Here is a 15,787-nt window from a genome sequence, read left to right on the forward strand (position 1 = left end):
AAAATAATTGTTCGATTGATTATGGACAATAACACTCAAATATATTGTAGGAATTTGCAACATATATATATTGTCATTTTGTGAGTTAATACAGACCCCTGAGTCAAGCAGAAAAGTCACAGGTCATAATGACCTTACGACTGCAACAACAACAGGTGTTGCTATCACAGCAGAAAACAGGGACACTATTACGACATCTTAAACTACAAATAGCCTAGATCTGACATTAGATCCGTTACACACACACACACACGCACTCACATGCACACTCTCACTCACACACAGACAGATACACGCACACAGACACACACACCCAACTTGGCTGTTATAAGGCAGAGAGCTTTGCCACAAAGGCGCGTTCACTAGGCAGCTTGGCTGCCCTCGCCCGAGGAAAGATGAATGGCCTTCGGGTTCGGCTCCACTTCACCGAGGTTAAGGCTAGGCTAGACTTATGGTCAAATATCTGAGAGGTATCTTATCTATTGTGATGTATAGGTTAAACATCTGTACTGTTAATAGGAGCTGTGTCTCCTCGCTTGTAACTTGAGACTGAGGTCAACCTTTAATAAAGTAAACCTGTTGAGAGAACAACCATCCTCTCCCGTGTCTCCCTTGCATGACGTCTCTCCTTCTAGTTTTAGATGTCGTGGAATCAAGGCCCCTCTCGGCCACCCTAGTAGTATCTTTGATCCACTTCAATATACAATGCAGATTATTTTTAATAATGCACAGCAAAAGAAAAATAAATTCAAATTCCTCTCTATAAAAGTGCAGTGTATTTTTTCCAGTTTTAAAAGCCATGTCTAGAAACATAGAAATTAATTGGGTTATATATTGCACATCAATTGCATTGCAAATCCTTTTCTGCATTTAAGTCACAGTAGGTGTAATCGATTTAGTATTACTTGTTTTTTTTATAATTGGTTGTTTAATAATAATCGGTATATTTTCTGCAGGGGCCCATCAAGGTGACAGTGCAGGAGCTGGATGGATCCTTCAACCATACGCTGCAGATAGAGGAGAACAGCCTGAAACATGACATACCCTGTCATTCCAAGAGCAGACGGTATCATTGGTTTATTAGATTACACTAGATTATCACAGAGAGAGTTCAATATTATTGATTATCTTATTACTGTGTATGCTGTTAGGTTGTATATATCTCTAACTGCAATATTACATTATTCATGCAGTATAATATTATATAGAATTGTTAACATGAGTACTGTATGATGAATATAACTTGCCTTTTAATTTAGACATGAATTGCTCTTGAATAGTTTTATATTCTATGTGGTTGCTTTAAAAATGTATAATAAAATTAGGTTTCATCCATACATTCCCGAGTTATACTGTCAGCAACCGTGTATGGGTTCACATGGAACTGCATTGAACGGTGGCTCTGTGTTGCTTCCTGATGTCAATCTACTTAGCCTCTGTTCTTTATGTCTGTTAAAATGTGCAATGAAGGAATATGCATTATGTTAATCTATATTCACCTATTGCGTTGTTGGTTTCCTCTCCCAGAAACAAGAAAAAGAAGATCCCTCTGATGAATGGAGAGGAAGTTGACATGGATTTATCAGCTATGGAGTAAGACATTACTGCTGTCACTATTTGATATTCAAGAAGTCTTTATTGTCATTGTGTGTTTTGCACACAACAAAATTTCTGCCGACGGCTCCATCGTACACAGTAAAAACATCAAGATATAAAAAATATACATAAATAAAACAAATACTGTCTGCAAATATTATGCAGATGCATACATATTCACTTCCACTCATTTACACACGCACCCCATCTGTCCAGGTCCGCTCGCCCGCTCACTCTCTCACCTACACACACACACACACACACACACACACACACACACACACACACACACACGCACACACAAAGGGCTAAAGTAGCATGTTTGCAGTGGGAGACATATTGAAGTATGTGGTTGTGGGTTCTCAGTCTGCTTGGGGGAGGTAATGAGTTTGTAGTGGGGGGGGGGGAGTAATCTCTTTCACAGCTCTGGGGAAGAAGCTGTTATTTAGTCTGTTTGTTATGGTATTTAGATATCTGTACCTCTTCCTAGATGGCAGAGGTACAAACAGTCCGTAGCCCGGGTGGGTGGGGTCAGATGCGATACACCTGGCCTTCTTCTGGAGGCGGCTGGTGTATAATGAGTCCAGATTTGGGAGTGGACTCCCCACTATTCTCTGAGCCGTTAGAACCACCCTGGCCAGATCCTTCCTGTCCTTTGCCGTGCAGCTGCCATTAGTGTTGTTTTTGGCGGCCTGTTTTAAGTTTAGTTTTAGTCTAGTCTTTGTATCAAACTTTTATTAGTCTTAGTCATGTTTAAACTCTTTTTAGTCTAGTCAAGTTTCAGTCAAACTAAAAGTCTGAGCATTTTAGTCTTCTCTTAGTCAGAATTATCTGAGACTATTTTCGTCTAGTCTTAGTCAACAAAAACTGATGACATTTAAGTCTAGTCTTAGTCAATGACATTTGTATTTTAGTCTTTTTAGTAATGCAATTATATTTAAATCAGTTAATATAGGCTAGTACAAGTACCTAGTACAGTACAGACAAAAAAAGTCCACCATTTCACAAGTCAAACAAGGTTATTTTATCTTATTATATTATTTTTACCTTATAGACTCGAGAATACATGCAATTCCAGACACGGAAGACGCTCTGATTGAATTTACAACATATTTATTTGAGCTACCAAACATGTAAGAATGGCGGATTCCTCAACCTGAACAGCAGTCTGGTGGAACTCGGACAGCTTCTCTTTGTGTTTCAAAATCTCCTGTCTAATGACATACATTTATATAAAATAAATAGGCCTAAATAAAATAGCTTCAAACGACAATGCCAGAAAATGTTTTTGTTACATTCAAGTTTAATCAAGAGAAACAAGGTGCTTGAATGCTAGAGCTACAATAACATAATAAAGTACAAATAAAATGTTTGTGTATGACTTGTATTGTTTGTAAACTGAAGTCAGATTTTGTATTACAAGATATAACACAAATGGTTTGAACCATGATATTGGAAGCACAGACTGCATACAGTGGAATTCGTTGACAGAACATAACAAACAGATAGGCTACTGATTTATGTCAACTACTGAACCAAATGCCAAGCAACAACTGTAAACTTCTGGATGTGTTATTTTAAGACTGGTTGTCACACAAAAACATTGCTCCCTTTTTTGTGCCAGACTTAACTTTGTTTCTTAAGTAGTCGTTAAGTTAACCCACCACAGCTGCTGCAGCTGTGTGTTGCCAACTCTTCAGTAAGGAAAGTAGCAATCGCATAAAACACAGACGTGATTTTATTTTATTTATCCTTTATTTAACCAGGTTAATCTCATTGAGATTAAAATCTCTTTTTCAAGAGAGACCTGGCCAAGATGGACAGCAGAACACAGTTACACATAAAACACAATACAATACAAAATACAAGTTCGATATTAAGTGCAGTTTTAAAACATACAAATAAGATTATTAACTAAAAACATTCACAATTTCCGATGGAGTCCAACTTCAAACTCTTAACAGCCTTAAATTTGTTTACAGTTACTAGGTCCTGAAGCTTAAGCTGCTTCTGCAGGTTATTCCATGACGACGGCGCAAAAAACTTAAAAGCTGTTTTACCCAGCTCTGTACGAGCTTGAGGAACAGTCATGAGCACCATGTCCTGAGACCTCAACGCATGGGGGACACATTTTCTGGACATATACAATGACAAATAACAAGGGAGTTTACCTAAGATCGCCTTGTAAATAAAAACATACCAATGACTAAGTCGTCTCATAAAAAGAGAAGGCCAGTTTACTCTTGAGTACAGCGTACAGTGATGGGTTAAGGCTCTGCTGTTTGTAATGAACCTCAAGGCTCCATGGTATACAGGCCCGGATTAACCCCTTAGGGTGCCCCAGGGTGACTTCACATGAAATGCCCCTGTCCTTCAACTTTACACAAAATTTTAAAATTTACTATGGCATTAAGGCCACAGATTTACAAGAACGTGTAGCTAAAGACAAGTACAGACTCACCACACATAGACTACTACAGAAACATTTAGATCCAACCAAAAATCTTGACACTGACAGGAGTCTCACTAGCCTTGCACTGATGCTCAAATCAGAATGCAACACCCATCACCATGCAACACGTCATGATGAATATAAATATTTCTATAATAAATGACCTTAGGGCATACAAAAACAATAATTAGCATGCAGGTTTAACTCTCCTATATAGATTTATTTAAAAGTGAAGACAACCTAGAGTCGCATTACTTTGTAGTGAAGTGATATCTTTGTACCATTAAGATTAAATCATAACCTAATTGACATTGATCTAAATGGTCTCTGGGAATTGTAGGCTATGTTAAATGTTAGACATCAGCATAATAAAGTTCATCATGTTCATCTCTAAAAAAAGGGATCTTTTATTAGGCCTACATACACTTCATCAACATTACATTCTTATTACTGAAATTACTCTGTTTTGAAATTTAACCTACTTTAACTTTCTTTAGGCCTATCATATTTGTTATGCAAAGGGAGAAATACTAAACCTACTTTATTTGGATCGAAAAGTATTGTTTTATCACTTAAAAGTAGACTTATCTTGTAAAATAACAAGAAAGATAAAGATGTGTGGGGAATGGGGATATATCTCGTTTCTTGTTTTGAAAATGTCCCTCGCTTTTGAAGTGTTTACTCCTATTGGTTTCATATTCTGCTTCTAATCGGTTGTAGTATGTGTAGCTCTTCTACGAATATGTTTCTAATAGGCCTTCAAAATAATACTAAAAACTAACTGCATCCGCAATAAAGACGCTACTTCCGACGGCACATGCAAGACAAGCCAACTCGGAGCTGTCGGGTTACAGTCAGGCTTTTTGTTCACTGCCCCGTCTGCACTCGGCTACTCTTGCGCCGCAACTGGTCTCTAATTAGCCTAGTGTCTCTCTCTTTGCACCTCTCCACACCTTTGTGGCGTCACATCGGCTTATAAAATCACCACAGCTACACATTAGCAGATATAAATAATGGTCGATAAGCCTTACCTTTTTATAACTTATTCCTCCATTTCTTGCTGGCAAAATAAACTTCCGACTGAAGGAACAATTTGATTCGCGGCTTTTGTTTACATACATTTGGCGCCGCTGCTGCCGTGTCATTGTGGACTTGTCCATGATGGGGGAGGGGGGCACTTTGCTTACACCCAAGTCAACATAATAATTTTTTTTTTCATTAATCTTAACAATGGTTCATTTTGTACATGTTTGTGTCTCTTCCAGTATATGGCCGATATAAAATATGAAAACATTTTTTAGGGTCTAATCATTGTCCTGATCATTTGGTGCCCCCCCTAATGGCTATATTTGGCTGGTGCCCCAGGGCACTCGCCCGATCCTTTATATGGATAATCCGGCCTTGATGGTATACAGTGTCCAAAATATGTAGTCAGTGAGCTGATGCATTCATGTACAACAGATCACCATAATCAAGAACCAGCAAGAAGGTAGCTTCGACTAGTCGTCGTCTGGCCTCGAGAGAGAGAAACATGACTTATTCCTAAATAAAAAACCTAACTTTAGTTTCAGTTTTTTCACCAGGTTTTGTATGTGAGTTTTAAAAGAGATGTGGTCATCAATCATAAATCCCAAGTATTTGTAAGTAGTTACAACCTCAATTTCATTACCTTGGGAAGTTAAAATGTTCTGATTTAACACAATCTTTCTGGAATTTGAAAATACCATAAGTTTGGTTTTATCAGCATTGAGAACAAGCTTCAGTTGACAAGCCTGCACTTGAGCAAAAGCAATTTGCATATAAACAAAAGCCTTACTGAGCGAGGATGCACAACAATAAATTACACTGTCATCCGCATAGAAATGGAAAGCTGCATTTGGGACATTTTGTCCAAGGCTATTAATATACAAAGTAAATAATAGTGGTCCCAGAACTGAACCCTGGGAAACTCCCTTACGCACTGTAAGCATCTCTGAAGTAAATCCATCAAACTGAGTAGCCTGAGTTCTGTGAGTGAGATAGTTGACAAACCATCCCACAGTATGATCAGAGAAACCAATATTAATAAGTTGCTGTATCAGAATGTGATGGTCCACAGTATCTAACGCTTTAGATAGATCAATAAAGAGAGATACACAATGTTGTTTTTTATCTAGAGATTCTATAATGTAATTTAAAACTTTCATGGCAGCAGTAGTGGTGCTATGATTTTTTCGGAACCCTGATTGATGTGCAGATAATATTTGATGAGTATGGACATAATAACCTGCTCACTAACCAGGGATTCCATGACTTTTGATAACACTGGAAGGTTTGAGAGTGGTCTTTAATTATTTAAACATTTTGGATCCCCTCCTTTTAGTAGGGGTAGAACATAAGCAGTCTTCCAGCTCTTAGGGATTTTGTTTGAAGCCAATGAGAGATTAAAAAGATGTGTCAATGGTTCAGCTATTAGGTCTGCTGCTAATTTCAAAAACCTTGGTTCCAAGTGATCCGGACCAGACGGTTTTCTAGGGTTTAAATGCTTTAAGGCTTTGTGAACCTCAGCAACAGTAAAAGGGGTAAGATAAAAAATCACTAGCATGGTTACCCAAATTTACAGATTTCACTGCAGAATGTGAGGCAGAATTGAACAAAAACCCAGAATAAATACAATGCTCATTAAAACAGTTTAACATTTCAACCTTATCATGAACAGTAATGGAGTCTTTCAATCAATCAATCAATCAATCAATCAATCAATCAACTTTATTTCGAGAGACTCGAGGTCCATTTAAAAAAGACATACAACATACATGTTAAAGGAGACAGCCATACCAATGCTTCCACATGGAAGACTGGTACCGCACAGCACTGAGCCCAGGGTTAGTCAGCAGCATTATTATACAGTTGGAAGAATCATTCAGACGACAGATACATTTATACATCAAAATTCTTAAAAGAGCATGGAAAGTGTGAACACGTACATTACAGAACATTTCACTTGCACTGCACCGCCTTGGTTTTTTGAGCAATATGCGCATGCAATCATTGTACGCAACCTGGAGTTTCTGGATGCTCGCTTTCTTAAACTTAACCCACAAAGGGGCAGTATAAAGAGGGGTACAGTAGGCCCTAAATAGGGTCACCTTAACCCTATCTGAGCAATATGAAAATTTTCTCGCCAACGTGTTGGCTTGCGCATATAACATGCATCGCTGTCTATACATGTCCTCATCATCACACATTTCATTTGTAATGATGTGTCCCAAATATTTTATTTTACAGCTGACAGCCATTGCCTGCCCTGACAGATAGAAAGCTGGTAAACTAAGGTCCTTATCCCCTTTAGCTCTACATATCAAAACAACACTCTTCTTGGCATTGCATTTTACATCAAATTTAACCCCATAGTCAGAACAAATATTCAGTAACTGCTGAAAACCTGCACTATTTGGAGAAACAATAACCAGATCGTCGGCATACATGAGATGATTAATAAGTACATTTCCAATGATACAGCCTGTCCTACAGCTATTTAACTTGTCAGACAGATCATTCATGTACACATTAAAAAGGCATGGGGAAAGAAGACCCCCCTGACGAACTCCATTCCCAACACCAAATGGCGCAGAGACTGAATTCCCCCATTTTATCTGCATACTTTGGTTGGCATACCAATAAGCCAGAATCCTAATTACACTGTTAGGCACACCCCTTTGACTCAATTTTAAAAACAGCTTATTATGGTTGATTCGGTCAAAAGCCTTAGATGCATCAATAAAACCAAGTAAAACTGTGGAATTCTGTCTTTTATATGTTTCCACCATTTCCTTCAAGGAATATATGCATAGCTCAGTTCCATGCTTAGCCTTGAAGCCAAACTGGTTATCTGAGGTTTTTAAATAAATACATAATCTGTCTAATAAGATCCTTTCCAGGACTTTGGATAATACACTAGCTAAAGCAATTGGTCTGTAATTATCCAAGCTCCCCACCTTTCCCGCTTTGTCCTTGATTACAGGCACCAAAGTAACAGACAGCATGGAGTCCGGTAACACACCATGAGACATTAGGCCCATAAAACAAGTGGCAAGTAGCACAGCTACCTTTGGGCTTGCCAATTTAAGGTGCTCTGCAGTGATATGGTCAGAGCCGCTTGCTTTGTTGTCAGCTAGCTGAGTTATTGCATTATAGACCTCTTTAGCTGTGATTTGCTCTGTGTCATTTCTTACAATGTTACCAACTTTGTAGGGATCACTTTTAATGCAGTTAAATAGAGTAATGTTGCCTCCACAACTCAGCTATGTTGTCGGCTCCAGAGACACCCTCAATGGCACATGGTAATGATGTACTGTTCCTGTTCAGAGCTCTCACTTCTTTCCAGAAGCCAGAAACATCATTACCAAGGAGCTTTTCAGCCATAGAGTCCGCTCTCAATGCTTGTTCATGTTTGTTGACATACCGAATTGCATATTTATACCTGGCATTAGTGAGGTTTTTGAGATCCAGGACAGGCCCCTCTCTCGGCCTGCCTGCCCGGACCCATGCCCTAAACGCATTCTTAGCTTCAGCATAATGCTCAGCCACATGTTTATTCCACCCCGGCTTAATACTTTGTTTTTTATCAGAGTAGATAAAGCACGGTCTACTGGCCTCATACACAGCTTCCACAATACAATATACATGGTGCAGAGGTCCTCACAGTGAGAGCTTCCCTTACAATTAACATCAGAACACAAAATAGCATCTTTGGGTACATATACATCACTCAAAAGAACATCAGTTCTCCCATAGTATAATAACCTATCCTCATTTGTAAGCTTAGCCCAATCCAGTTTGGCCTTACAGGCATTTTTACCCTCCTGAGACATCTCAGGGAGACTCTCACAGTCTAGTGACATAACAAAAGGAATATGATCAGACATGGACGCCTCATACACAAGCTTAATAGATCTTATAATTTCATGGGCATTAGCAGTGCTAATGCAATGGTCAAGCCATGATGGTGTGTGCCAACTATACAAGAGGGTAATTCATATGAGTTTTTAGAAGCAGATAATGATTTAATTGCTTTCCAGGATTTTCTCGGATCATTAAAATTTTCTGTTGTGATGGTTAGATAATATTCAGATTTGGCTTTCCTGAATAGAGAAGTACATTTGTTTCTCAGCTGACGAAAGAGAAGCCAGTCAGCCTCAGTGCCTGACTTCCTTGCCTTTGCCCAGGCCGCATTATGGTCATGAAGCAGTACAGAAAGCTCAGCTGTGAACCAGGGTTTATCCCGACCCTTAATTATAAACTTCCGCATAGGAGCATGTTTGTTTAGAATTTCATGAAAGGTCTCGTGGAAAAATGACCAAGTCATTTCAACATCATCAATAAGGGCAATTCTGCTCCAGTCAAATAGATATAGATCATATAGAAAACCCTGCTCAACAAACATCTTCAAATTACGCCTTTCAACAAAACGAGGTTTACACTTAACAATCTTGGTGTCTCTTATTGATAATGTTAAGTCTAGCAGTAATCATACATGCTCATAGTTTGAATAAGCACTGCATATCATTTTGAATTGCACTACTCTTATAGACTGTAAAAGAGGGGGAGGGGGGAGCTGCTACTACAACTGCTAATAGGGATGCTAACGGATCAGAGTGGAGAGAGGTGTGTATCTCCTGCTCTGACTGCAGCTGGGAGGGACTGCTGCGTGAGGACCCGGCCGCCTGTCAGTGCTTTGGGACGGGGGAGGTGCTGCAGAGGCACCCGATGCTCGTTGAGAAGAGTGAAGAGTGATACTTGCTTTAGCGAAAAAGTCACCAATCACACCAGAAAAATGAGCTAGATTTGTCGCTTGTCGCTTAGCTGCATCTTCCATATTGCCGCGAGTGGGGATTGAGGAAGTAACGTCGCCTGCTAACTTCCTGCTATTTCAAAATAAAAGCCAACTCACGTTTGCCAGTGAAATGCTTTTAATCTGAAGCCGTAGCCTGTTTGCAGCCCCGAGACTCAGGAAACAGAAATATTGCAAAATAATAATAATGGCAAGACAAAATAGCCTTATAACATTTCGTGTCCTCTCGTTTTTGTCAAGAATCATGAAGAGATATTTTAGCAGAGTTTTTGTTTAGTCCCGTTTTTATTCGTCAACAATGAAGCATTATATATTTGATTATAGTCTTTGTCACATGACCACCATTTACGTTTTGTCTCGTCTCGTTTCTGTCACGTGATAAAGGTTCGTTGACAAAAACAACACTAGCTGCCATACCACACTGTCACGCTGAGACAGAGGATGCTTTCTATTGTGGACCTGTAAAAGTTCACGAGCAGGCGAGAGGAGAGTCCAGCCCTTTTTAGCTTCCTGAGGAAAAAAAGTCTCTGTTGGGCCTTCTTCACCAGGTGTGAAGTGTTCAGACACCAGGTCAGGTCAGAGGAGATGTGGATGCCCAATAATTTGATGTTGTTAACACGGTCCACTTCCGTCTTCCTGGACCTCCTGTAATCCACGATGACCTCCTTGGTCTTGCTGTTGTTGAACAGCAGATTGTTCTCTGAACACCATCCTGTCAGGTGCTGGATCTCCTCTCTGTAGTGAGTCTCGTCGTTGTCCGAGATGAGACCCACCACGGTGGTGTCGCCCGCAAACTTCACGATCATGTTTGTTGGGTGGGTGGCAGAACAGTCGTGGTAGAGGCTGTAGAGGGTTGGACTGAGCACACAACCCTGCGGCGTGCCTGTGTTCAGGATCAGAGAGGATGATGTGCGATCCCCTATTCTCACCACCTGGTTAGTTAGAAAGTCTCCTATCCAATAACACAGCGATGCGGGCAGCCACAGGTTGTGCAGCTTCAGTGTCAGCTTGTCCGGGATGACAGTGTTAAACGCTGAGCTGAAGCCAACGAATAGCATCCTGACATAGTTGTTTGGATGCTCCAGGTGGGTAAGTGCTATGGAGACTGCGTCCTCTTTGGAACGGTTCCCCCTGTAGGCAAACTGATGAGAGTCCAGGCCTGCAGGGATGACGTCCTTGATGTATTTAAGGACGAGCCTCTCAAAGAACTTCATGATTACTGGGGTGATGTCGACTGGGCGATAGTCATTTAAGCAAGTAACAGCAGACTTTTTGGGCACAGGTACAACTATGGCGGATTTGAGGCAGAGAGGGACTGAAGCAAGCAGCAGGGAGCGGTTGAATATGTCCAGAAACACCCCCGCCAGCTGCTCGGCACACATTTTCAAAGTCCGGCCTGACACCCGGTCTGGTCCTGCAGCCTTATTAATATTGATCCTCCTAAGGGAGGAGCTCACCTGGTGCAGCTGCAGGATGAGAGGCTGATGCTGATGCTGCTCCTCCAGCCGTGGACGATGTACAGTTTCTCCACTGCACGGTGTTTCGAAGCGAGAGAAAAAACTGTTCAGGGTGTCAGGCAGGGTGGGGTCATGGCTGACCTGCCGCTCGCTGCGCTTGTAGTCTGTGATGGACGTGATCCCTCTCCACATGTCCCGTGGGTTGTCATGCAGGAAGTGATCCTCGATCCGCTGTTTGTGCCGGTGCTTAGCCAGCTGGATGCCCTTTTTGAGATCCCTCCGGGCTGAGCTGTAAGCCAGTCTGTCCCCCGACCAGAAAGCGGCGTCTCTCATCTAGAGCAGGGGTTCCCAAACCTTTTTTGTCTGAGCGCTTTCGCTGTGCTCCGACAGCACCGTGCATGTCTCGCGGGGATCTGGGGGGGAACTGGTTAAGACTACTGAGCTGAATGTTGCGTCGCACTGCCAGTAATGTCAGGTTGGGCATTGCCCTTTCTTTTACCCGAACAGTTCGCAATAAAACGGGGCGTGGGGCTTTGCCGGGTCCGCTCATCTCGGTACTATGGAAGTTTTACCTGCTACTTCTCACCCCATCCTCAAACTGTGTGCACCGCGCTATGCTGTCCATCTGATACATAGCCAGTGTCCAGAACCAATGAGCTGCCAAGCCATCACATGGCTTCCGCTCAAAGAAACACATTTTGATCTATTTTTTTTTAAAGGAATAGGTTTGAAGAATAAAAACTTAAAAAAATAAAACTTTAAAAAAGAACTTAATAAAAATAAATTATAATTATAATTCTTTTTTTATTCTGTATTCAAGGCACAGACCGGCATCAGTCCGGGGGTTGGGAATCACTGATCTAGAGATTTACTTCTCGTTCTGTCATTAATGTATACAGTACACTACCTGTAGTACTTGTGCTCAATGTGTTCTTCTCCTGTCACCTTTGCAGTGCTGACTCTCCTCTCCTGTGGATCCGCATTGACCCAGACATGTCCATTCTGAGGAAGGTGGAGTTTGAGCAAGCTGACTTCATGTGGCAATATCAGCTGCGCTATGAGAGGGATGTAGTTGCACAGGTGGGTTCATGGAAAGAGTGCATTTCTCCACACTGGCCTTTGTTTTTGATCATTTGTATATCATTAAACCAACTTGTTGTCTTATACATCCATGTGAAACACATTACCCTAGATTCTGTTCAGTTAACACCTAAGGCAAATCACATAATGTGTAATATAAGCTCGAAACTAAGTTTTATTTTGGATTCAGTTCCTGGTCAGAAAAATACCTGGGGCCTCTACGAATAGTCACATCTCCTAAACTTTAAGCCTCCTTTACTTAACCTTTGTGGAAAACGTCATCGGGTCTATGAGAGATGAAAAGGTGCTTCCTTTCGAACATAGGAAAAGACAGCACTGTTTAAAATTAATTCAACTCCACTTTTCCTAACCGACGTCATTGCGCGACGGCGAGTATTGCTGACGTACAGTGCCTTGCAAAAGTATTCATACCCCTTGAAATTTTCAACATTTAGTCACGTTATAACCACACACGTACATTTATTTTATTGGGATTTTATGTGATAGACCAACACATAGTGGCGCATAATTGTAAAGTGGAATGAAAATGAAACATGGTTTTAAATTTTTTTTATAAATAAAAAACTGAAAAGTGTGGCGTGCAAAAGTATTCAGCCCCCTAAGTCAATGCTTTGTAGAACCACCTATCGCTGCAATTACAGCTGCAAATCTATTTGGGGTATGTCTCCACCAGCTTTGCCCTTCTACAGACTGACATTTTTGCCCATTCGTCTTTAAAAAATAGCTTGAGCTTCAGATTTAGCATCAGATTGGATGGAGAGCGTCTTTGAACAGCAATTTTCAAGTCTTTCCAGATATTCTCAATTGTATTTAGGTCTGGACTTTGACTGGACCATTCTAACACGACTATGCTTGATCTAAACCATTCCATAGTAGATCTGTCTGTATTTTTAGGCTAGTTGTCCCTCTGGAAGGTGAACCTCCACCCCAGTCTCAAGTCTTTTGGAGACTCTAACAGGTTTTCTGTCCTGTATTTGGCTCCATCCATCTTCCCATCAACTCTAAACAGCTTCCCTCTTCCCTGCTGAAGAAAAGCATCCCCATAGCATGATGCTGCCACCACCATGTTTCACTCGTGGATGGTGTGTATAGGGTGGTTTGTAGTGTTTGTTTCCGACACACATTGCATTTTGCATTCAGGCCAAAAACTTCAAGTTTTCAAGAAGCTTGAGCTATTTTGCAAAGAAAAATGGGCAAAAATATCAGTCTCTAGATGGGCAAAGCTGGCGGAGACATACCCCAATAGACTTGGAGCTGTAATTGCGGCGATAGGTGGTTCTACAACGTATTGACTCAGGGGGGCTGAATACTTATGTACGCCACGCTTTTCAGTTTTTTTATTTCTAAAAATAAATTAAAACCATATTTCATTTTCATTCCACTTCACAATGATGCACCACTGTGTGTTGGTCTATCACATGAAATCCCAATAAAATAAATGTACGGTTTTAATGTGACAAAATCTGGAAAATTCCAAGGGGTATGAATACTTTTGCAAGCCACTGTATGTCTGTAGCGCGAAACTACACCATTTTCCGAAAATGGACTACAGCAAGCGCTCTGTCGATCCATGTGTTCTTGTCATATTGATTTTAATCAGGTTGTCGCCAACAGAGTGAGAATCACTTAGATCGGACTTGGCCAAGGGGAATATTTAAGGTCACTTGAATCTGAATTCACAAAAAAAGAGGTTACACTTATGTTGATGTTGAATTGAACTGCCCCCAGTAGTCTTCATTCAATGTGAAGTTGGCATTGTATTTAGCCTACTTATGGTTAAGTTATGGACTATGAAAATAACTAGGTCTATTATGATGTTGGTCTTTTATGAGTTCATTATTATCTTTTTAGGGGGGAGGGTAATTCTGTTTTAGTCAAGTTAAATCTTCCTCTCCTCTCTTCTCTTCTCTTCTCTTATGTTTTACCGCGTCTCTCGTTAGTATTTGCGTAGAGTAGGTAAACTCCGTCGGTGGCCTGTTGCTTTAAATATTGCCGCCGTAAAGGATTATGGCATACAACTATCTTCTTTACTTTCGTAAAAGTTGGTCAGGAGTAACCTATGCTAAAGGAGGGTTAAAGGTTGCATTGAGGCATTTTTAGAATTTGAACCACCTTTCCTCCAAGTACCTCTGGTTCATCTCATTTGGAAAGGAAATTTCCTTTGCAAAAAGAGAATCCGTAGAGGCCCCTGGATTCTTTTAAGTCCCAACGATAAAACATTCCTTTATCTGTCTCTAATGCCTCGTGTTGGAGCCATTATGCCACTCTTTTGTTTGTTTTATTTTGTGACCTGTAGTTCGGTGTTTTGACCACTGGGTGGAGCTTTGGGCTCTAAAAAAGGCATAAAGGTAATCACCTGGCACGGCCAGGTGTGTGTACTTTGGGAAGAGCAAACAGTTTTGTAGCGTGTCACCATACTTGTTTGATCTGTACTAAAATGATGGAAGTTACTGAACTATACCTTACCTGAATGAAACTGGAATATGTGCTACGGTGAGAATGCACCGACAACACAAATAAATGGGTCACAGCACTCAAAGAGAAGTTTGTATCGGACATTGATTATTGGCACCACAGAACACGCGTACGGCCGAGTTCTCCCACACCACACCAAACAAACCTAATGCAGAGCCGGTTAAAAGGCTCTACACCTCGTTTCCACCGAGTAGAGCGGGTCGGAGCGGTTCGGTCCGGGTATTTTGGCATTCCATTTGCCAAAAGTTGGGTAGGGTACGGATATAAGCGCACCTAACCGCTCCAAGCTGCTCCTAATTTCGGTACTCCTCCGTAGGGGTACCAGCCGCCTGAAAGGGTGCCGAAAAGGCGGAGCTACACATGCTGTCCGTTTATTGGTCGAAAGAATAATTTCCGCTGTGTGTAGTCACCTCGGCAAGAGTAAAGAGAGTCTTGTGTTATGAAAATGGCGTGTTATGTGTTATGACAAAAATGTGAGCGCAGCACTGTTTATTGTGTGGTGTTTTTCCTCGTCATTAAATGAATCAGTTGGCTACACTGTGTCCCACTGCTACGATGTCACGTAGCTGCCGCAGCCAGCGCTGTTCGCTCACTGTCTCTATCAGTTGCACCGAGCCGTCTCTGCGTTTACGCTCACAACAACACAGGGGTAATATATAAAGAAGTGGCTGGTTTGACCAAGCAAAAACCAGAGACCGCTAGTTTGACCACAGTTGTTCCACAGCCCGATAGTTTGACCCATATTCTGGCGGCGGCTATCGCAGTCCAGCCTAAACCCCGCCCTACCAGTAAGAGTAGGGTCGGCGGTGGAAACACCACCAAGATTCTTAAAAGTGAGCTGTCCCGCTCTGAGCCTCTCCGACCCGACCCACT

At 41.2% G+C, this 15,787-nt stretch overlaps 1 protein-coding gene across 2 annotated transcripts in view; it reads left to right on the forward strand.

The window, feature by feature from the left end:
* The window catches only part of taf2 (TAF2 RNA polymerase II, TATA box binding protein (TBP)-associated factor), a 100,363-nt gene that overhangs the window by 40,379 nt on the left and 44,197 nt on the right, over positions 1 to 15,787 (forward strand). For both annotated transcript variants that reach the window (XM_080038774.1, XM_080038775.1), the window contains 3 exons: positions 957 to 1,066; positions 1,528 to 1,593; positions 12,292 to 12,418. In XM_080038774.1, the coding sequence (XP_079894900.1) occupies positions 957 to 1,066; positions 1,528 to 1,593; positions 12,292 to 12,418 (303 nt within the window). The remainder of the gene's footprint in view (positions 1 to 956; positions 1,067 to 1,527; positions 1,594 to 12,291; positions 12,419 to 15,787) is intronic.

Source organism: Ammodytes marinus (genome assembly GCF_949987685.1).
Source record: "Ammodytes marinus genome assembly, chromosome: 13".
Lineage (NCBI taxonomy): Eukaryota > Metazoa > Chordata > Actinopteri > Uranoscopiformes > Ammodytidae > Ammodytes > Ammodytes marinus.